Source organism: Ciona intestinalis, chromosome 1 (genome assembly GCF_000224145.3).
Source record: "Ciona intestinalis chromosome 1, KH, whole genome shotgun sequence".
Taxonomy (NCBI): Eukaryota; Metazoa; Chordata; class Ascidiacea; order Phlebobranchia; family Cionidae; genus Ciona; species Ciona intestinalis.
This window is the reverse complement of record NC_020166.2, coordinates 1,609,757-1,633,013: the sequence shown is the minus strand read 5'-3', so window position 1 is coordinate 1,633,013 and position 23,257 is coordinate 1,609,757. Positions and strand designations below refer to the sequence as shown.

The following is a 23,257-nucleotide window of genomic DNA, read 5'->3' as shown; positions in this document are numbered from 1 at the left end:
CGATAACAATTTTGCCGGGAAATCCCTCGTAATTTAATTTTGCTCATTCGACTTAGAACGTTTTCGTGAAAGGTTATCCTAGTGTAGTTATACGATCGTGACGATATTTGCTATATCCAGTAAACTCCCGTGTGATTTAGGTCCAATTTCGACGGAGACTGTCATTAAGCTGTAGGCTCTTGGGATATAAGAGTATAGTCATTCTAGTTTGACCGGTTAATAGCTTAGATCAGTTCGTATAGAGTCGCCTACGTATAATGAGGACCGCTGACATAGTGTTAATATATCACTTTAGGTTGACTAATGGTCAAACAAGCGTGAGTAACGAGCTGTTTGCTTGCACAATGGACCAACATCTGCGCATATATCAAGTTATAAATAGAAGTTAAAGCGATAGCAGAAGAGCATGCCTGTTTTATAGTGCTGCTATCATTAAGTCAAAACGACTGTCTTGTTTTTGTGGCTACAGTTCTAAGAATTCGGGTGCGTATCAAATATTTTGCCCATATTTCGATGAATACGCTGTAATCACGTATAGTAAACAGTATATTGCAATGCTTCGTACACGTAATTTAGCCGTGTTTCTTACGTGTTCTTATTGCAAGAGTGTTTTGTTGTTCTGGATAATTGCAACTTATTTAATGTGACTAACACTGTCAATTGGCCTATAAAATAAAATTGCTATGGTTTTGTAAAGTAACTGAAGGGTAGCTTATGTTTTTGGTGTTGGTTTTTGTTATTGTAAAAAATGTGCCTAACCATATGTAATGTAATTTTGTTTCAAAAGTTTTACTGAATGTTATAAGAATTGATTGCATTTTATTGCTAATTTAAAGAAGTCTTATTTAAATCATGTTTCTATCTTTGTAGATTTTTATGTCTGTTGTGTTAGGAGGTAGGTGATATTTTAGTGCCTTCTTTTTAAGATTTTTACCTCAGTCGGTTCTTTCCTTGTAGTGATGGCTGATGATGTGAAATCAAAAGATCTTGCGCTAAAAGCGCAGAAAAAAATCCTTAGCAAAATGGCGGGAAAAAACTTGGCAAAAACTCTAATTGATGAAAAGACTAATGACATTTTGGACGAATTATACACTGTTAAAAAAGGTCTTGACGGGAATAAAAAACTGGCTGAAAAAATGCTTAAAAATATTGTGAAAGTTATGGTAAAAGTTGGGCTGCTACATAGAAATGATCAGTTCAGTGCGGATGAGTTAAAAGTTCTCAATAAACTCCAACAAAAGACAAAGATGACAGCTATGACAATTGTCAGTTTTTATGAGGTCGATTTTACATTTGATAAGTTCGTCTTGTCGAAACAGATCAACGAACAAAGGGCCTTGTTACAGCAAGTGGTGGCTAAACATGTCACTGAAAAATCTAAAGGCAGGATCAACCAAATTTTTGATGTAATTGGAGAAACAGAATTCCTGGAAGCTTTATTTGATCCACAAGGAACCTATAGACCATCCCTCACCAAAATTGCAGAGCGGATAAATGAACTTCTCGATAGCGGAGTATTATAGTTCCACTGTGCAGGAAATGACTGTGTCCGGCAAATTTTGCACCAAGAGGCCACAAGATTGGAAATCAGTAAAAAGCTGCATTACATAACATCATAAAACACAGCCATATTAGTTAGTGCAATGTATATTTATTTTCAATGCAGTATCTTGTCCTTTTGCTGCCATTTTAATTGTCCAACATTCACCTAACAGCAATGAATATTGCGGATATTTATTTATATGTTTTGTTTTTATATTAACCTTTTCCTTTTAATGTTGTTTTTTGTTTTATTTTGTTACTGTTACCCAGTATTCTCCACTGGAGTTAATTTGTGATCGTTTTATAACCAGTGTTTCAGCTACAGTTTGTTAATTTTCTTTTTTCCTGTTAGGATTCATGTAATTTTGCACAGGAATGTAGACACAATTAATTAATAGACTACCTATAGGAAGAATTCTAAAAACGACATTTTTTATTTTTATCTTTTTTCTAAAACTAATTGTGGTAAAAGGTGTTTTGTTCAGCAAGTCTTTACAAAATCGTTTTAAAAGAGTAAAGAACGTGTTTTGTCGCAGCTCGACGCTTCCTGTGCGACTCAATCACTTTGTAGGTGTGTGTGCTTGTTGCTCGTTCAGTGAAGCACGTGCCTGCGGTGTATGTGCCGCGTAAATTCGTCATTTCCGGCCATAGCTCGATGCACTGCATGACGCATTGATTGACACGCTAGCTTCCCAGTAGAGCGCTGCTTAACACTTTTATAGCTTTATTGTCCTTTATACTTCGATCCAACAATCCTGTGCAAAATTCCATGGCCTTCTCGTTTCTATTTTCGTTCGTATTGCCCGCATTAATTCGTTTCTTACGACTATTCCCGGTTTAAACACCTCACGTATTTGACATTGGCTTTCCTCCCAACATAGTGTTAGTGACGTCATATGACGTCACAGCCTAACAGGCGTTTAAAGCGACGAGCAACGAATTGATTCCTTTTACCCACTATTCCCCGCAACCCGATCGTCAACTTTATTCCATGAAAAACTCACATTCGAGCTCGTAACTGCTACTTTGTTGCTAATAGGTCGACCACATTAATAAGAGAAAGCCTACAGCGCCGAACTGTTATGGTTATACCGCTTGGCCAATTTAAAGCGCCAGCGACCTGTAATAACCAGTTTGAGGCTGTTTTATTAATTTTAATCCTTTTAACTCTACCAATTGTACCAATAGGCTGCAATTTTAAAAAATTTATGAGACAAACGGTGAAAAACCATCTTTTCGTTTCCGTGTTTCTTATTAGAACTCTGTGTGTCTATAGGAAACATAAGCATACTGTAAACGTTTTATTTTAAATTGCACGAACGTACTCCTTGGGTCCTGAGATTAATTTTACTTCCCGTCCATGCCTTACTGTTTATGAAATATTTTGTGCAATGCCTTAAATACAACACGACAATCTTAAAACCTTTTAAATATCTGAGTGACCGATCTACGATTTACAAGAGTAGCTTATGCGATCGTAAGTGATCGTAAAAACAGCACAGCATGCCTGTAGCGTCTGTATATGGTTTTGTAAACAGTAGCTACAGCTGGAATATATCCGTGTTCTGTTTGAATGAGGTGCTACGAATGGGTGCGTCATGAAACCTAGGATTTGGGGCACCCCACTGTACTTTACTTTTTTTAAAGTGTAGTGTGGTAGGGGAAGATGGAACACCTTTTCAATCTATTTTCCGACCCATTTAGTAGTAAGCAAAGAACATTTATATAATTATAAAGCCCTTCCCTCACGACTCCACTAGACCGTTTCTAATTGTATATACAAAATCAGGATATTTGGATATTATGTGCTAAAGGTGTCCCGTCTTGCCTCACCCTACTGTAACCAAAATATTGGCGAATGATTTTTGGTTTGAGGTTCTTGAAATTGCATTAAATTATGTAGCTACGGAATAAAAAGAAATCACGTTATTTTAAAAAGGTATATATAAACATATATGCCATGAACATAAACCATAAAAAAAATAAAAACCATATAATTCAAACCATAAAATTGATATGCTTTATATTAACCGCCGAAGTAAAACCACAACGCCCGGTAATGATCTGTCATAGCTAATTGCTTTCGGTTGTCGGTATTACAGGAAATATTATTTACGCTCTCGGTCTCGGAGCTGCCAGTTCTCTAACCACAAAGCGTTCATCTTGTTCTTGCATTTCCCGCAATAAATACGTGTTTGGGCGTCGCTATTTTAGCTTACATAACGCCTTGTGTGATGATAAATAATGCTAAATATCCTATAGCTGTATACGACCTGTGATATGATTGAAACTTATTTAACCTCGCGCGATGAGGCAACGAAAGTCGTAATAACACGGATGTTACATACACAGCATAATCATATTTTTATTTATCTCTTCGAATACAGTACAAAAGATTAGTTTATTTAAATCAACAAAGGAAGGGAATTAGCAATCAAACGACAGTCGTTATAAAATGCGCTACTGGTAAAACTACGGAATAAGTTTTAAAACTGTCCATAAACGCGTGCTAAACCCACAATAGAGTATGTTCTGTTTCATAGACCCCGTACCCGCTTACGAGTTATGTCTCAAAATACATGTACCAGTGGTGTATGTTAAAGCCTGTAGGCGCCCGTACTGTTTATTTATCAACATAAATGTAACCAGAAACATTATGCGGCACAGAAGCATGTTACTGCATATGAAGCGCTATGAAAACCCACGCATGTATTTCGGTGTCGTAAGATGCGGATACCGATAGCCTATAATGTCCAATATTTTCTAATCGTTTTTTTTTTAATATATATTGTAGGTATATAGTACTGTGGGGTAAGATGGGTCGCCTTTCATAGCATGTAAATCGATATTCCGAGTGTTTTAAGCAATTAACAACAGTATATTAGAGTCGTGAGGATACGGTTCTATAATTCTTTAAATGTTCTTTGTTGATTACAAAATGGGAAAAGAAAATAGAATGAAAATGTGTACCATCTTTCCCACCCTATCCATATGAATAGGGGACTCAGGGTCTATATAGCTCTGGGCAGCATAAAATATACACCGGTCGTAATATCTTAACTGCCATGACTTTGAAATTTTTAAAATCCCTGCTGATTTTATTGGCGTTATCGTGTTATGACGTCACAGAAGTGTTTTGTCAGATAAGGCTTACATTGTTTATATCGCGCCCACATCAACGCCCGCGGCTGCGTGGCTTCCACAGCACCAACGCTGGTGATAGAACTCCGAATTCGTTTAATTTATAATTGTTTCCTTTTAACCAAACATTCGGTAAATTTCGTGTCAAATTGTCATTGACGTTCAAACTTAATAGATTATTACACGTTTCCTTATAATTAATAGATTATGAACCGCATGCTCTTATGTATAGGTTATTCCCACACGTTTATGGAACCGTCACAGCAATATTGACTCATGCAATAGATACAGTAGGGTGGGGGAAGATGGGACACCTTTAGCACATGATATCCAAACATCCTGATCGTGTTTTATATACTTAACATCGGTATATGGGAGTCGTAGGAATAATGTTTCATAATTCTTTAAGTTTTATATGCTTCCTACCAAATTGGACGAGAAAATAGAATAGAAAAGTGTCCTATCTCCCCCCACCCTACTATATAATACTAAGTTATATACTGTACTATATAATGTTTGTTTGTATGCATACATGTTTGTATAAGTCATGCTGTATTAACTCGGCTGGTATCAGTGATAGGGCTGGCTATTTAATTGGACTATTTTACCACAATTTAGGGAATGTAGTTGTTTTGTTTGACTGACAATTTACAGCGTTTAGACAACCCATAAGAACCCACTGAGTTGAAATGCCCTTAAGTATCTTGCCCAATTACAAATACGCCACAATGATAGCTGCGTTGAGCCTTGAACTCACTTGCTCTATTCGCATAGCCATATCGGCGATACCTAAATACTTTAACTTTATGTAACCAATAGCAACGTCAATTCATTGTTTAAATTGACAGTCGTGTGTTTTTACAAGAGTTGAATATGGAACGCCTCATGATTTTGCGTGCCATCCTTGTACGCAAGGCGAAAGAATAGCGCTTTTTAAATTATGCGTTAGCGCCTACTAGCGGATTGATAAATCTATTTTTCGGTAATCTCAGTCTCTTTGCGTCGATTATATTTTAAAAAACCACTAAAATACATTTTAGTTCCGTTTATTGGTTCAACACTTTGTTTCGTTCAATGACAAGTTCACCTACATCAAAATAATATTGAATTAATAAAGTATGAGATGAAAACAAAGAGTTTAAAACACGTCCTCACTGAATGGTTGACTCTTATTTCATCCGCACTACTCTTGATGATCCATAATCTTTTGCATTACTTCTTCCATCTCAGCGGCAGACACTGTTATAATATTATTAAAACAAGTGTTATATGTTATACACAGTATTGTGAGACAAAATGCACTCTAACAAAAGACATTATTTAACTATATGGCGCCTTGTATAACTGTAGTTGAAGCATTTTTCAACTAGAGAACATAGCTTCAAGGCTCGGTGCTGCCAATATTGCGGGCATATGTGTCCATTAAACCGTAATTGTCTCTTTCCAATTGGTAATAAACAAAGAATATTAAAGTTATATAGATTATATAACCGTAGCCTGCGATATAGATTATATAACCGTATCCCATCATACCCCACATTACTATACAAGCAGTAACATGCTGGAATACAGTAATTGCAACTAACTTACGCGTTTCTTCCGCGTCAGAAGATAATTTCTCCAAGCCGTTTGCTCTGTGAGAGATTTAACAAATTACTTTATATATTACACTTCGCTTGCAACAACATAGTCATATATCACCGGGAGAAATATTTACTGGTATTACGTTATGCCTTGTAGCAACAAAACAAAACCTTTTTAAGTTCTCATACTTACTCGTTCCATCGACGACGACGACGACCCACGACTAGACGTGCCACCGCAAGACCTGTGCGAACCCAGCCGTCGTCCGCCGTCGCTTGTGAAACGAGAAGAACCACCAGAAGAAGAATAAAAACAATCTTTCGATCCATTTCGTTGAGATTTGTCTGGAATGCGTTGATGATTATGTGGTCGGTGTGGTCGCTTTTTATATTGTCAAACCCCGATAATTCCACCGATGATAAGCGGTGAGAACGCCTCCTGTTTCTGTCTAACTAAATTTGAATATTCCAATGCGGAGTTGCGACTTATAGAAAATGATGTAATCACATTATAACGGCACCAACTCTTATACTCTCGTTGTAAAGTGATTGATTAAACAAAAGCACGACTGCCTTCGGTCACGACAACAGTAATATACATAAATGATCGATATATTAAATGTGTTTCATTCCGTAATATCTGCGGGTTGTCTAAATTGTCAGTATGCATTAAAAATGGAAAAACAGTCACCCACAAAGTTACATACGTGGTAACTCGTAAGCGGGCACGAGGTGTATGAAACAGAACACCTGTGTTATAGCGACTATCGTTGCCCCACCACGCAAGGATAAATAACTTACATTCATTCATAACCAATAAGCGGATAATAGCAAATTATAACAAAGGACTCTCGGTGTTTTGTGAGCATAAAGTTTTAAAGCTGTTGTTGGTTTATACTTAAGCTGACACGTACATTCGCCAAATAATACTCGCTCGATCTCTAGAAATAATACTGATATAAATTTCGACAGATAGGCAGTGTTTCTGTAAGAAACATTTGCATGGGTAACTAGCTTCACGTGCTAACGGTATATGCTAATTAACACTTGGTTCCCAAATCCTGTTTGCGTTTATGTTAATTTAAAAAGTCGAAATTTCTTCCCAATTTACATAATTCCTGGCACAGAGTGTTGTTGGAATTCTTTATTCAAACCACTGCTGGATTTTCCAATGCGACAGAGTTGGAATAAGTGTAGCAAAAAAACTGTTTTGAGCGATAAACGTGCAAAAGCAATCACCCATGCAAATGACGATATTTATTCTATGAGAGAAAAAGAACGAATACAAAGATACTTATTTTGAATGCTCGCTAAATAATATTAAAACCGGCGAAACTTTGTAGTTTGCTAGTACTGTATATAAATCATCAATCTGAGTTTCGAAGTTAAATAAAATCGGCTGAAATATTTCGAACAATTTAATTTTGTCTGATAAAATAAGTTTTAGTGTTTTGAGAAAAACTGAGATTTACATGAGAAAATCCGTTTAATTTACTACATATAAAGTTAATGATAAATAAACTTGCGCAGCCATTTAAATTTGTAGAAATACACAAGTTGCAGAATAGTATTAAATAACTTTCAACTTGGTGTCCCACTTTATAACAAGTTAATGTATGGAAAATATATTCGAAATTTGGTCGCAGTTACTTAATTGGTGAGAAATTATGAGAAGTGACTTGTGTTAAACACATTGTAGCAATGCCTGATTTGTGGCAAAAATATAAACTTTAATATTAATTTTCCCTTATTAAAAGTTTAAATATATTTGTAGCATACAATATTTAAGTATCAATAGACGTTCTAACAACGACAATTTATTTAAAACAATTCTAATTCTTCATACAATAACATACTGTAGGTAACATGTTAGAAACTATATCAGTGGGGGTCAAAACAAGGAATGTTTGGACTTAATTTTTAAAGCTTACAACATTATTTTGTGTTATTTACGTGTAATTCTATTAATAAATACACTTAAAGATTAAAAATTAACACGGATTTTGAGCTATCCCACTTAACCCAGCATGTTTGCATCTTTTTACTTTTTTGTGTATATAACTGGAAAATATGCATTTTGTTCAATTATGCGTTAGCGCCTATACTGGCGGATTAATAAATCTGATTTTTCGGCAATCTGATTGTCTGTCTTTGGCATAAATAAAATACAACTAAAATACACTTTATTTCTGTTTATTGGTTCAACACTTTGATTCGTTCAATGATAAGTTCACCTACATCAAGATAATATTGAAATAATAAAGTATGAGATGAAAACAAAGAGTTTAAAACACGTCCTCACTGAAATGGTTGACTCTTATTCCACCCGCACTACTTTTGATGATCCATAATCTTTTGCATTACTTCTTCCATCTCAGCGGCAGACACTGTTATAATATTATTAAAACAAGGAACTAAATCCTATAAAGTATTGTGAAACAAAATGCACTCCAACATAAAGACATTATTTAACTAAGGCACCTTGTAACTGTAGTTAGAGATTTTTAAAACTAGAGGACATAGTCTCAAGCTTACTTTGTTAAAAACACGATTAGGAAATATAGGATAAAATGTGCTAACGGTATCCCATCATACCCCACATTACTATATTAAAAGGAACATAGGATACAGTAATTGCAATCAACTTACGTGTTTCTTCCGCGTCAGAGGAGAATTTCTTCAAACCGTTGGCTCTGTGAGAGATTTAACAAATTACTTTATATATTACACTTCGCTTACAACAACATAGTCATATATCACCGGGAGAAATATTTACTGGTGTTACGTTATGCCTTGTAGCAACAAGTAACAAAAAAATAAAAACCATTTTAAGTTCTCATACTTACTGGTTCCAACCTCCACGACGACGACGACCCAAGACCAAACCTGCCACCCCTATAGCTGTACGAACCCAGTCGTCGGCCGCCGCTTGTGAAACAAAAAGAACCACCAGAAAAAGGGCAAAAACAATCTTTCGATTCATTTCGTTGATATTTGTCTGGAATGCGTTGATGATTATGTGGTCGGTGTGGTCGCTTTTTATATTCTCAAACCCCGATAATTCCACCGATGATAAGCGGTGAAAACGCCTCCTGTTTCTGTCTAATTAAATTTGAATATTCCAATGCGGAGTTGCGACTTATAGAAAATGATGTAATCACATTATAACGGCATCAACTCTTATACTCTCGTTGTAAAGTGATTGATTAAACAAAAGCACGACTGCCTTCGGTCACGACAACAGTAACGTATAGTAGGGTGTGAGACTGGGGGAATATGGGATACCTTTTTATTCTATTTTACCGTCCCATTTAGTAGTAAACAAAGAACATTCAAAAAATGATTAAACCATAGATTAAACTGTATCCTCACGACTTCCATGAACCGTTGTTAACTGTTTAAAACACGATCAGCATATTTGGATAATATGTGCTAACGGTGTCCCATCTCCCCCCACTCTACCATACATCAATTATCAATATATTAAACGTGTTTCATTCCGTAATATCCGTGATGGTCTGTCTAAATTCTCAGCAATGCATTAAAAACGGAAAAACAGTCACCCACAAATATACATAGGTGGTAACTCGTAAGCGGGCACGATGTGTGTAAAACAAAACACTACTGTGTTTTAACTTCTATCGTTGTGTTATAACTTCTGTCGTTAAATAAATTATACATTCATTCATAACTAAGAGGGTAATAGAAAATTATAACAAAGGACTCTCGGTGTTTTGTGAGCATAAAGTTTTAAAGCTGTTGTTGGTTTATACTTAAGCTGACACGTACATTCGCCGAATAATACTCGCTCGATCTCTAGAAATAATACTGATTTAAATTTCGACAGATAGGCAGTGTTTCTGTAAGAAACATTTGCATGGGTAACTAGCTTCACGTGCTAACGGTATATGCTAATTAACACTTGGTTCCCAAATCCTGTTTGCGTTTATGTTAATTTGAAAAATCGAAATTTCTTTCCAATTTACATAATTCCTTGCACAGAGTGTTGTTGGAATCCTTTATTCAAAACACTGATGGATTTTCCAATGCGACGGAGTTGGAATAAGTGTAGCAACAAACTGTTTTAAGCGATAAGCGGGCAAAAGCAATCACCCATGCAAATGACGATATTTATTCTATTGGAGAAAAACAGCAAACAGTAAGACAATTATTTTGAACGCTCACTGAATCATATTAAAACGCTAATATTTTGTAGGGCCACGTGAAACATTTGATGTTTATGAGTGATTGGTATTAAACGTGCGGGTTGCTATTATAAACTTGGGCGGCATTGTGAGAAAAACTGAGATTTACATGAGAAAAATCAATTTGAATTACTGCTTATAAAGTTTGTGATAAATAAACCACCCCAGCCATTTTTTTTTGTAGAATACCACTAATATAAAAATAACTTTCAGTTTTATTAAAAAGATTTTATGGAAAATAGATTCGAAATTTAGTCACTGGTATTTAATTGGTGAGAAATTATGAGAAATAACTTGTGTTAAACACATTGAAGTTATACCTGATTTGTGGCAAAAATATAAACTTAGAATAATTTCTGTTACTAAAAGTTTAAATACATTTGTAGCATACAATATTTAATTATCAATAGAATTTTTAACAACGCAGGCAGTTTATTTTAAAACAACACTAATTCTTTAAACAATACCAAACTGTAGGTAAAATGTTAAAAACTACACCAGTAAGGCAAGGAAAAGAATATTTAAACTTGATTTTCAAAGAGTACAAGATTATTTCGTGTTATTTACGTGTATTTCTAATAATAAATCTGTCTATTAATTAAAATTAACATGGATTTTGAGCTGTTTCCGATTGTTTGCAGTTTTGAAAAATATATGGAAATATGTGCTTTAGTTTCCTAGTTTCTCCACCATACTATGTACGCAACTTCTGTCGTTGTATTTTTGCCACCCCTTTTACGTTTTTACCGTCACGCTTTTTGCTTAATAAGTTTATCATCTTTATTTTAACTTTTAAGCCTGTTATAAACAACTGTCACTTACCTTTGCTTTCGCTTTTTCGCTTTTTCATACCTTATTTTTTTTATTCTTACACTGAAAATAACTTAAATATTTGTAGTTTGTTAAATTATGTGTGTTAGCGCCTACTAGCAGATTAATAAATCAGATTTTTCAGCAATCTGATTGTCTGTGTTTTGGCATAGTATACTGTAGTTCACTTCAGTATACTATGGTTTTGGCGCAAATAAAAACAACTAAAATACATTTTTCCGTTTATTAGTTCAACACTTTGTTTCGTTCAATGACAAGTTCACCTACATCAAAATAATATTGAATTAATAAAGTATGAGATGAAAACAAAGAGTTTAAAACACGTCCTCACTGAATGGTTGACTCTTATTCCACCCGCACTACTCTTGATGATCCATAATATTTTGCATTACTTCTTCCATCTCAGCGGCAGACACTGTTTCGGAACATAAATAGTTATAATAGGTTAATTATACTACCCTAAGATGGATATAGCGTTAGCATATTATGTGACAATTAACCGTGATTTTTTAACAATTAACAGCGCTATTTTAAAGTTTTGAAGACACAGTTTTATAACTTTGTGAATTTCCCTTGTTTACTACCCAAGTGGGACGATAAAAGAGATTGAAAACATTAACAATCATTCATTCATTTCTTTCATTTATTCTTTAAAAACCTAAACAACAGTAATTACAAACCAAGTTGGCTATTCAATAAAACACGCAGCAAAATGTTAACACGCTTCAATAGAGATAATCGATTAAATACAACTATAGTGGTTTAACTACTTACGTGCATCCGCTATTTCCGAAGCAAATTCGTCGGATTCAATCTCCCTGCGTGTAGAAATGAGACACAGTTAATTGTTTCAGTTGAAGGATTTAGCGAGGCACGGTACAGTCGCATACAGTTTTAATTAAGGCTCTTTTTCATGTGACTTTAGCACATAATATCCAAATATCCCGATCGTTTTTTAAACATTTAACAATGGTCTGTGGGAGTCGTGAAAATACGGTTTGAGAATTCTTTGAATGTTATTTGTTTACTACTAAATGTGACAAGAAAATGGAATAAAACTGTGTCCTATCTTCCCTCACCCTACTATATATAAGTTGGGTTGCTGTGTACGATATGTAAATGGATACAAATAAACAGCAAACATACTAACTCGTTACTGCTGCGGCGGCGGCGGCGTCGTCGTCTCATGCTGCTTCTACTGCTGCTACCTGTTGTACCGCTGCTGCTGCTTCGGCTTCGCCTCTGGCTTCGACTTCGACGCCGGCGACGACCCAAAGCGTCAGCCGCGCATCTGAGACCTGTCGACCAGTTAGCCATGACTGCAGTGATATGCAGAAGCACCAGGAGTAGAATAAAAACAATCTTTCGATCCATTTTGTTAATATTTGTCTGGAATGCGTTGATGATTATGTGGTCGGTGTGGTTGCTTTTTATATTCTCAAACCCCGATAATTCCACCGATGATAAGCGGTGAGAACGACTCCTGTTTCTGTCTAACTAAATTAGAATATTCCAATGCGGAATTGCGGCTTATAGTAAATGATGTAACATCAAAAATTTCCCACAACGCTATACGTAACATAATATTTATATATTTAAAAAACGATAACGAAGATAAACGTAAAGAGATTGTGAAAGGGCGTTAGTTAAAATGTGTGGCTCTTGAATGTAACATTTGGAATGACATGTTGATAATTGTAAGCGGACATGAGGTGTATAAAACGCAACACCCGTGTTATAACAACTGCCAACAAGCCCCGCCACGCATAAAAAAAAGTTACATTTATTAATCCCGTTTACATTTTAAGTCATTAACATCAAGTGGATGCATTTACACCCGATTAAATTTTAATTTTTACGCAAAACAACGACATATGTAATTATTACGTCGCTGCAGTATATCTGCAAATCAGTGTACATATATTATTATTTGCATGCAACTGTTTATACAGTGTATTGTACCTGGGAATGCCTATGTTATTCCATCGTATATACACTGCTTGGTGCTTAGTAACTAATTGACATTTAAATCAGTAATCCCATGGAATAGCGTCCCATGAAAATATAGATTGATATAAATTAACATAAATGTAAATTAAACTATACTGTTTACTTAGGAGAAGCAGGAATACATACCCAACAAACTACCCAAGCTATAGGTTTAGCATAATTGAGTGGCCTTTCGAATAATCAACGCAAACGTAAAGCCTATGGAATTATGTTAATTAACTTATGAATAGATTGCATCATGTGGTTCAGCAACCTTTTATTTGGAGTGGGAGAGATGGAACCTTTATATTTTATTTTCCCGTCCCGTTTGAAAATAAAAAAGAAGATCCAAAGAAATATAAAACCGTATCCACACGACTCCAATAGAATGGACCAGGGGTGCTTAAACTTTTTGAAGTAAAGATCGCAACAAACTTGCGCCCCCCCCCCTTTTGTTAAGTTACCACAGTGGTGTTCAATTAATTTCTGCCATGATCCACCACATCCAAACCTGACATATTGGACATGCTTTAAACCGCGCCCGTTGGTTGACTTTATCTGTATTATTGCGTTAAACACTTTACCGCGATCAACGCAAGAGTGAAATCAAATAACTGTTCAGTTTACGTTGTAGTTTAACCTTATATTTACCATTTTTTTCTTAGCCAGGTAGTTGTTTGTTACGAAATAGTAGGGATTCATTGCATCACAATATCGATTGTTTTGCCTGGCAATTAATTACGACATAATAGAAATTCACACGGCGATTATTTGCGTCATAATAGGGATTGACCACCTAATCGTTTAGCATCTGTAAAAGGTTTAAAACAGGCTTAAATGTTTGCTTTTTTAATTTAACTTTTACCTGCGTAGTGTTTTAGCCTTTTGAACACCACTGTAATAGCACTTTATTTTATAGTTTTTCGCGCCCCCCTTCCGAGTGTTTCACGCCCCCCAGTTTAAGAACCACTGGAATAGACCGTTGTATACGAATTACTCTGGCGTAACTTTGTGCATGGGTGATCTTTTTCTTATACTGGCAACAGTGAATATATATTTGTTCTTTCATCTGTAGCCGGTTACTTATATTCTATAACTCCCATTTAGCCTATTCTATAACTCGCAACTCCGCATTGGAATATTTAAATTTAATTAGACAGAAACAGGGGGCGTTCTCACCGCTTATCATCGGTGGAATTATCGGGGTTTGAGAATATAAAAAGCGACCACACCGACCACATAATCATCAACGCATTCCAGACAAATCTCAACGAAATGGATCGAAAGATTGTTTTTGCTCTTCTTCTCTTGGTGTCTCTCAACGTTTCTACGGTTTATGGATGGAGTTCTCTTGGTCGCTCTCTACTCCGCTTAACGCATGCACTTAAACCTTTAGCTCGCCGATCAGGGTGGGATCAGTAAGTATTTAACGCCTTTGCTTCACTGTTTTATTTTGGGACGGTTAAAGCTATATAAAACTGGCTGTTAAATTTATAAAACAAATTTCATCTTTTGCAGACGAGCTGCTTCTTTGAACTTTGCTCCAGAAATTGAGGATGAATGTAAGTTTAAATAAGCGACAAACTATTGCCGTTATATATGATTTACCTTTAGCATTTAACCATAAGCACCTATATATATATGAGCATATGGATATATTCACTTTCGCAATTATTTGATTTTAAGATTTATTCTAGTAGAAGCGTCTGAGATGGATCGTATCATGCAACAAATGGCAGACGAAAAACAAGACTAGTGCGGGTGGAATAAGAGTCAACCATTCAGTGAGGGTGTGTTTATTTTCATCTCGTACCTCATTATTTCAATATTATCTTGATGTAGGTGAACTTGTCATTGAACGAAACAAAGTGTTAAACCAATAAACGGAAATAAAATGTATAACTTGTGGATTTCAAAGACAGCTGTATCGGTTACATATATGTATAATACACGCATGCGATATATAAATATATATAATTGGGGTGGGGAAAGTTGGGACACCTTTTCATTCTATTTTCTCGTCCCGTTCGGTAGTAAACAAAGATTGTCGGAAGAATTATAAAATCGAATCCTTACGACTCCCATGAGGATTCGGTTTGTTGTTAATTGGCCGTTGTTAATTGTTTAAAACAAGATATTGTGTGCTAAAGCATGAATAAGGTGTCCATCTTACCCTACAGTACTATATACTCTAATGGGCCAATATCGTATACTGTATCACATAAGTCCACATTCGCATGAACCTAGTCAGTTCGGGGGTTTCCAAATTCCGACTAAACGCCAGTTGTAAACGGTTAGAATGCGTGAGATACCGCGGCATTTCTTTTGTTGGGGTGCTTCAACAAGAAACGCTTCAGAACAAAAACTTTGCGGTTTACAAAGAGAGAGAACCAGGGCCATCTCTTTCTTGACCTACAAGTTAAGTGGTAAAACTGGATTCTCTTTCTGCCCACATTGCATTCTTCCCACAACCCGTTGCTCCGTGCCTATACTCTTTATTTCTCTCCTCTCCCTCTTTCTCTTCACTTCCCTACCATTCTTAATAACCCACTTAACTGGACCACTCGCCGCGCTGGATGTTTTTCTCGCTATGTTTTCCGGCTCCCAGCCTGCAGCATGTTTTTGTAGCACTAGTGAAGGATTTGCCACGCCGTATTGCGTTAGAAAGGCGTTTACATTCGACAGCAGTTTTACCATCATTGTAGTTCGTACTGTTTGCAAAACAGTATGGGTTTAATTTGCAAAAAGCGTGTTATATACTTTTACATTTATTGCAATGTGATTTTGTTTTATAGATTTTTTTGATTGTGTTTTGAATATTAAACATAGCAGGAACAATGAGCGCACCTAATCCTGAGTTTCCTGGAGCCAAGTACGCAGATAGATACCGAAAATGTGGGGTACGTATGTGTTATTTGGTGTAATTAGTAAGCAATGAATAAGTTTTACACACTCATCCTCGCGTTGTGCGCGCTTACGAGTTATATATAGTAGAATAGGGGAAATTGGGACACTTAAACACATATTCTCCCATATTTTAACACTGATTTAGTTAAAACAGTAATCGACTTTGGAAAGACGTCTATACAGACATGAAAAAACTCTTAAAAAGTTTTATAGCATTTTTATTTATTATTAAATGAATCTAATGAGATAAAAGGTAATTAAAAAAATTGTCCCGCATTACCCCGTGTACCACTTTATCCAAACCCAGTCTTTGTAACTTTGCTTGCGATTGTGTTTCTGCATCTCTAACAACTTAGGTAACCCATTAGTGACCACAGGGATTGTTGTTTAGTGTATTTCCCAAAGACACATATTCCCACAGTGGTAGCAGCATCAAGTCCTGAACTTATTATCCTCAAGTCTTGATGTAATCTTGAAACTTCCATCACCAAAAAAGCCCTTGTCGCCTACCTCTTGTTTTTCTTTTCTTCCAGATTGCTCAGATTGTGTTTGGGATAATCAGCATTGTGGGTGAGATGGGTTTCGTGATCTATATCCTGGCAGCATTAGGTGCTTCAACTGGAGGGGTTTATATGGGGATGTGGGCAGGCGCTCTGGTGAGTTTATAGTGTTTAAACTGGTCCATATTTGTTTATGGAAAATAATGCAAGTTTGGAAAAATTATGCAAACTTGGGACCCCTAAATTTTATAATTAAAGTGTTGGTTAGTCCTATCTTTAATTTCTTATAGCCATAATTAAAACCTATACAGGTGAATCTAAACATGGGATATAAAGCATGTTTTAACCCATTGGCCATGAATACATTATAGTACACATGTTTTATTTGACCACCTTTACTATAGTAATTTTTACCAATAAAATGTGTTTACTCACTTTGCTGCTAATTCCTTTCCTTTCGTTGTTTTAATTAACCTGATCTTTATTAGTGTCTGTCTTATAGATAAATACAAGTTAAAGTTTATTTTATGTTGTATAATATTTGTTGTATTGGGCAAGCTCATATGTCGTACCCTGAGATTTAAACTGTAGTTGACATATTACGCATGTATACATTATAATACATTCATGTATATTTAACATTTTATTCCAAAATTTTAGTACTGTGTTGCCGGTGTACTTGGCATACATGCTGGGAAAGGCCCAACAAGGCGTTTGGTAAGTTAAGTCTGTCTAATGTTATTGTGATGCATGTATGTAACTTCTTTTACTTTATCCTCGCATGGCCGGAAAACGGTCGTTATAACACGAGTTTAACACCTCGTGTCAACTTACAAGTTACCATGTATATATGTTAATTTGTGGGTGATGATTTTTTTAGATTTTTTTTATGTATGGCTAATAATTTGGACAACCCTTTAGTGACCCTGGGTTGGAGCAATTGCCGTGTCTTGTCCAATGACACATACGCCCACAGTGGTAGCAGCATCGAGCCTTGAACCCATTACCTCGGGGTTACAGGCAGGTGTGCTAACCAACTGTGCTACGGCGCCGAACGATTATTATTAATGTATTATCTTAGTTGGTGTTTCAAGCTAAAGTGCTAAACTTGTTTTCAGGTTATTGCAGGAATGGTGGTTTCAATTGTATCCTGCATACTTGCCTTTGTGATTATGTGCACTGGAATCTCAGCAATGATTGGCTTAACATTAAACGTATTACCGGTAGGTTTTCTGAAAGAAATGTAACATATTTATCTTCACGTGGCAGGGCAACAACATTTGTTATAACATGTGGTGTTCTATCTGTAATAATGATTCAATGAATGCAACTTATATGTTTACGCATGGTGGAGCAGTGACAGTAATTATAACATGGATGTCTTTAAGTACCATGCTGTTTGCCCATTTGGTGGTAATACTAAAATAGGTCACAATGTGATGTAGCTGTCACTCACTACAGTGGTTTACAATGCCTATTGACCTCATTTTTAAAATTGCTTTAAAGTTATTTTGCTGGACATGCTTGTTTAAATTTTGTATAATGTTTGGGTTGCCAAAAAAATTAGGAATTTTAAACTGAGGAACTTTTTAAAAAATTTATAATTTTTATTCTGTTATGTTATAAATTCTGTGTTTTTCAGCTGATCATGATATTCCGGCTAATTGTAGCAATTGCTGGACTTGGGGAGTTCATAACTTCCATTGTGTTCAGTGCATTCTGCTGTGGTGCGGTGTGCTGTGGGAAGAAGGATTATGCGGTACGTATGTTTCATCAAATTTTATGTTATGAAACATGTACAAGTACAAAGTGCTACATTAGGGTTGCCTGGGGTAACACAAGGGTACCTAGATGCACAAATATAAGTTTAAAACAGTTTTTGCGCTGTTTTCGGGTGTCTATGCAAAAAAACAGAGCCAAAGTATATTATATTCAAAATTTTGCAATTATGTATAGTGAAATCATGCCGAATGATAAATGAAATGTTTGCTACAACAAAATACACATTTTTACCAGAACTGTTCTATAGGTTACTTTTAAAGTTAGTAGATTTAGCAAACAGCTCGCCCCTGGGATTTAATATCCACAGCTGCTAAAAGATAACAAACAATATTTATTTAAAACCACTAACAGGTGTTATTATGGTATGTTGTAAATGGAAAGAATGTAGGCTGGTTAGAATGTTTTCTGATTTTGCAATTTTTAAAGCTCGTAAATTAACTTATGTATATATAGTTGTAAAACAAATCAAAAAGTGATTGGAATTAAAGTAAGTGTAAAAAAATGACCAAAACTAAAACTGTCAATTATATTCCAGGCAGTACCAGCTAATACTGTTGTTCTGACAACTGTCCCTGCTAATCAACCAAGTAAGGCTTAAGCTTGTTGTTTGTATGTAACATTTATGCCATGTTTGGACTCCCATGTAATGTATAGTCCAATGTATACATTTAGTCCATTAAGGATTTGGTTTAATGTTACAGCACTTAACATGAATTAACTGGGCTGTATACAATTCCCCCCAAACCTACTTTCCACTATCATATATAATGTTTATGTGCCACAAATGCTGCAACTGGTGTTCTGTTTTATACACCTCATGCCTGCATACAAAATATACAAGATAAACAAGTTTATTTAACCTTTATATATTGATAAATAACTTATTATTACAGTTGTTGGCTACCAACCCCAAACAGGCTACCCACCCCAATCCCAAGTAAGTAAGTAGATTGTAAATAATATTACATAGGGCCATAGGTGTTAAATTTGGGGTGTCGAAAATGTTTCACTGTTAAGCCTAGAACAGCTTTTTTAAATTATACGTTTAGTTTTTTGGCATATGTGAATGTTAGTGTCTTAGCTAACAAGTAACTCAAACCTTTAAAACAGACATGACATTATGTGTTTTAGTCTGCAGTTTAAAATAGCTTTTACCCTGCTGTTAGGTATCTTTACTAATAACCAGAGCTAGTATTGCATTTGGCTCATTAATTAATAGAGTTTCCAATGTTTAAGTTTGACGATTAGGAGTGAAACTGAATTTTTGCATTTTTTCTTCAGATTTATATGTGATACAATTTTTAAGTGAAAGTTGTAACATAAAAGACAACTGTGTTATTATATATATGGTCTGGTACGTTTTTATTGAAACTGGTCAAAAAATCACCTTCTGTGCACCCACAACCATAATATAGTTTCGATCGATTTTAAAACGCCCATAAGGCTATTATGCTGCCCTGCTGTGAGAGAAACAAGAGAGTAAAATAGGTTTAGGTTCCGGTGTTTACCATAATAAAAATAAAAAAGACAATGATTTAAATGTAATGTTTCAGAATTATAAATTCGAATCTATTTCAATGTGACTTTTTTGTTTTGTTTTATTGATTTTTATTTGGCAACACTGAAGAGGGAGTATGTGTGTGCCCATTGGTCACAATGTTTGTGGCATACATGACATACCACTGCATACCAATGGTGTGATTCAGGTCACACACACATATCTGGCAAGCATTCTTTTTATAATGGGAGGGGGGCAACAGTATAAGAATGAATGCTATGATATTTGTAATGAATAATTAATAATCAAACTGCAATGTTTATATGTATTATAAATGGCAACCATATAGAGCTTATTTCAATAAAATGTAAAAGATTCCATTTTTAACTTTTAGGGTAAAGTTTTACTTGTATGGGTGTGGCCTGCAAGATAAATAAAAATTATATAATGTTGTTTTTAGTTGTCCATATTTTTATGTGTATTTCCTATCATTCCAACTTACACTACAGCATTATTACATTGCATTCATGCATTGATCTAAACCTAACACATGGTCCTAATTAACCATTTATTTAATTTCTGCAGAAGCCTGAAGGAGAGATTCCCCCAGAGTATAAATTGGCAAGTTGAAACATAAATATAAATATTGTATGCTGCTCTCATTACTTTTGTATTATACATTAAGGTACCAGGTTAATGTATAAATAAACTAATATTTTCAATGATTATCACTTGGCAGTTCATTTCCCAACGTAACAATTTAAAGCAGCAACAAAATTATATTTATTTCTGGTAAAATGGGTATGAAACAGAATAGCTGTATTATTGAATGACTGACCCAAGGAGAGTCATAAATTCAATTGGTAAACTAATTATTTAAATTTTCATATATTCCAACTGTATACGTAAATATATATACTTGAATTGGTTAAATCTGACAAAATTGAGTTATTTGGTTTACAATATAGAAGTTGGATCAATCTTGCATGTTGGCTGCTAAACTTAAAATAGTTCTTGGTCAAAAGATTGGTTTCACGCTTTTTATTCCCAGTGTGGTGGTTTATGTCTTGCTGAGTTCTGAATTATTAATAAGAGTTTCTTGTGGTTGAGCCTCTCAAATCCCATCTGGAAATGTAATCTAGGTTACAATCTTGGAATAACTAATGCATTGCATACATTACGTAACTAGGAGCTAGCTTTCTTGTCTTTGTTGTAAAATTTCCATGCAGTAACCCACAAACCACACATAAAACAGCGACCTATGCTCCAGATTATAGTAATGTTCTGTTGCTGCCCCTACCAGGCATAATCTATTTTAGGGAATTGTCATTTTGGTGCATCATATTTAACTTTGTTTAATTAAAATCTATTAATATATTTGATATACTGTAAGAAATATTCAAGTTAACAAACTATTTATATTGTGAGTTTATAGCAGTCACACTTTTTAAAGGTTCAGTTTTTTTACTTAGGGTGTTTTAACGACTATCATTTTGTTCCTAATTGTCTTTGTTGTTTAAATGAATTCGATCTTCAATATAGTATTTGAAAAGATAAATTAACAATGTTATGTTATGCAATGTTTGTAAAATCTCTGCATTTTACATTAAAATGTATAATACATGAATATTGAAAGCAGCTGGTTAACTATTATTTTTTTTGTATTTCACAGTCAAATCTGTACTGGGGTATTGTACCAAGCTGACCTATTTAAACAGAGCATTATTTATTTTTTGCAGGTTCAAGAATAAAAGACTTCTACTACAATAACACGTCATGACCACATTCAACCACTATTTGCATGTAGTATAGAAAACAACTAACTATGAAAGCGTATTACAACGAACTAACTCACTATTATACATGGAGTTTCAAATCACTAAAAGACTACTGTAATAATTTTGTTAAAATAGCATGAATGTAGAATGCATGGTCCTGTAGAGCTTTTGTTATTCAGTGCAGACAAGTGTTTTGAAATTATGAAGCCTTTATCTGTTTGTGGCAGAATCATTTTACTAACCACACTTTAGTTATACACATCAGTAATTATATAATCTTGGAAGAATTAGATTGTGACCATATTTTAAGCACAAAACAAACAAAAGCACATTGCCATGCAAAAACGAAATCTGCTTGATTTTTTTTATTATAACCATGTTTAGTGTTTATCATGTTGTGTAGCATTGGCGTATGGTACTGCCATATTTTTCTGCGGTTCAGTTTTGTTAAAATTACTGAATCAACATTGTTTTTGTTTTTAAACATTAAGTTGGTATACATTTTGTCTAGATTACACTCTTACCTTTGGTGCTCGTTACTGTAACCTAATATTTCAAAGTCTTACCACGATACATACACCTGTATTTTGTTTACTGAATGTAGTTATTAAACTGACTACGATACATATACATGTATTTTGTTTACTGAATTGTGGTTACTAAACTGCCGCATTTGCCTTTTTACACTTTGTTTTACTGGTGCATGCTTATTGTGTTCGTGTGTTTATGGTGCTATGGAATGAACAGAACAGTTTCAATAAAACAACCCAGTCACCAGAGTAGTCTCATGAGAATCCTGCCACGGCCTACTAGCCGTGATCCTGCCCACAGCAGGTGTTCTTAACCGCTTCCCCGAGCATGCATTGGGTTGATAATAAGGCAGAGAAAAGACTGGCACAGTTCGCATTGCAAGCAACTGTAGTCGTTATAAGACGGATGGTCTGTTTCGTAAAACTCGTCCGCGCATACAAGTTCTCACCCATATGTAAATGTGTGAGTGATTATATTGTTTTTAGTGTATGGGTGACAGTTCAGACAAAAAATAATTACCGACCACCGGGTAGAAGCAATTGCTGTTGTATCTTGCGCAAGGGCACATGCCAACAATAGTAGCGGCGTCAAGTATTGTAGCGGTAGCCTATCCTCTTGGGTAGAGGCTTATGCGGTAATACCTTTGCCATCTCACTGGAAAATGCGCTTTAGCATACTCCCCATGGAGTACCCACTCATGCAGAATACTGTTCTCTGTTTTATTTAGCTTGTGCTATAGTTCGTTTGTAGGCTACGCCTTTGCCAACGATCATACATTTATTCAAGCATTGACTTCGGAAATTGGAAGTAAAGTAGTCAGGATTCGCGCGATTTTAGCATATCGTTTATAAAATGATTTAAATTGGTAACGCCTTGGGTTTATGCGTGGGAGTTGTGAGCATTCCGTTTGATCTAATTTGCCGCGGGTGCTTCGATTCCCTTTATACGCATGACGACCACGCTATGATAT

The 23,257-nt window shown here is 35.2% G+C and overlaps 4 protein-coding genes across 15 annotated transcripts; 3 read left to right on the top strand and 1 right to left on the bottom strand.

Annotated features, from left to right (window-relative positions):
• Positions 1-64: 64 nt before the first annotated feature.
• On the top strand, positions 65-2,964 carry LOC100178055 (tumor necrosis factor alpha-induced protein 8). Its single transcript, XM_002131730.5, has one exon. The coding sequence runs from the start codon at positions 960-962 to the stop codon at positions 1,521-1,523; it is 564 nt and encodes a 187-aa protein (XP_002131766.1). The 5' UTR covers positions 65-959; the 3' UTR covers positions 1,524-2,964.
• A 2,749-nt stretch (positions 2,965-5,713) lies between these two features.
• LOC100178806 lies at positions 5,714-12,729 on the bottom strand. Of its 8 annotated transcripts, none has more exons than XM_009863856.3 (4): positions 12,453-12,729; positions 12,077-12,120; positions 8,569-8,653; positions 5,714-5,770 (listed from the first exon to the last, which is right to left on the bottom strand). In XM_009863856.3, the coding sequence occupies exons 1-3, from the start codon at positions 12,674-12,676 to the stop codon at positions 8,598-8,600; spliced, it is 324 nt and encodes a 107-aa protein (XP_009862158.1). In that variant the 5' UTR covers positions 12,677-12,729; the 3' UTR covers positions 5,714-5,770; positions 8,569-8,597. The 8 variants fall into 8 exon arrangements, with proteins under 8 accessions (XP_009862158.1, XP_009862155.1, XP_009862160.1 ...); XM_009863853.3 differs by lacking the exon at positions 8,569-8,653 and adding an exon at positions 5,839-5,922 and having other exon boundaries at positions 12,453-12,727; XM_009863858.3 differs by lacking the exons at positions 8,569-8,653; positions 12,077-12,120; positions 12,453-12,729 and adding exons at positions 5,839-5,922; positions 6,274-6,317; positions 6,460-6,657.
• Positions 12,730-14,555: 1,826 nt separating this feature from the next.
• On the top strand, positions 14,556-15,189 carry mama (molecule against microbes A; the record flags this gene model as incomplete). The annotated part of the gene is given in 4 exon segments (NM_001126229.1): positions 14,556-14,709; positions 14,810-14,853; positions 14,989-15,081; positions 15,134-15,189. Coding segments are annotated over 3 exon segments (246 nt in total). The 3' UTR covers positions 15,048-15,081; positions 15,134-15,189.
• Positions 15,190-16,047: 858 nt separating this feature from the next.
• LOC100183563 lies at positions 16,048-22,534 on the top strand. Of its 5 annotated transcripts, none has more exons than XR_003396733.1 (9): positions 16,048-16,191; positions 16,732-16,854; positions 17,359-17,415; positions 17,817-17,921; positions 18,341-18,457; positions 19,016-19,067; positions 19,374-19,421; positions 20,564-20,626; positions 21,718-22,534. XR_003396733.1 is itself a non-coding variant. In XM_002131879.4 (9 exons), exons 1-9 carry the CDS (start codon positions 16,129-16,131, stop codon positions 21,727-21,729), a joined length of 609 nt encoding a protein of 202 aa, XP_002131915.1. In that variant the 5' UTR covers positions 16,048-16,128; the 3' UTR covers positions 21,730-22,534. The 5 variants fall into 5 exon arrangements, 4 of the variants coding, with proteins under 4 accessions (XP_002131915.1, XP_026694127.1, XP_009862153.1 ...); XM_002131879.4 differs by having other exon boundaries at positions 19,374-19,417; positions 20,564-20,599; XM_026838326.1 differs by having other exon boundaries at positions 19,374-19,417.
• The last annotated feature ends 723 nt before the right edge of the window (positions 22,535-23,257 follow it).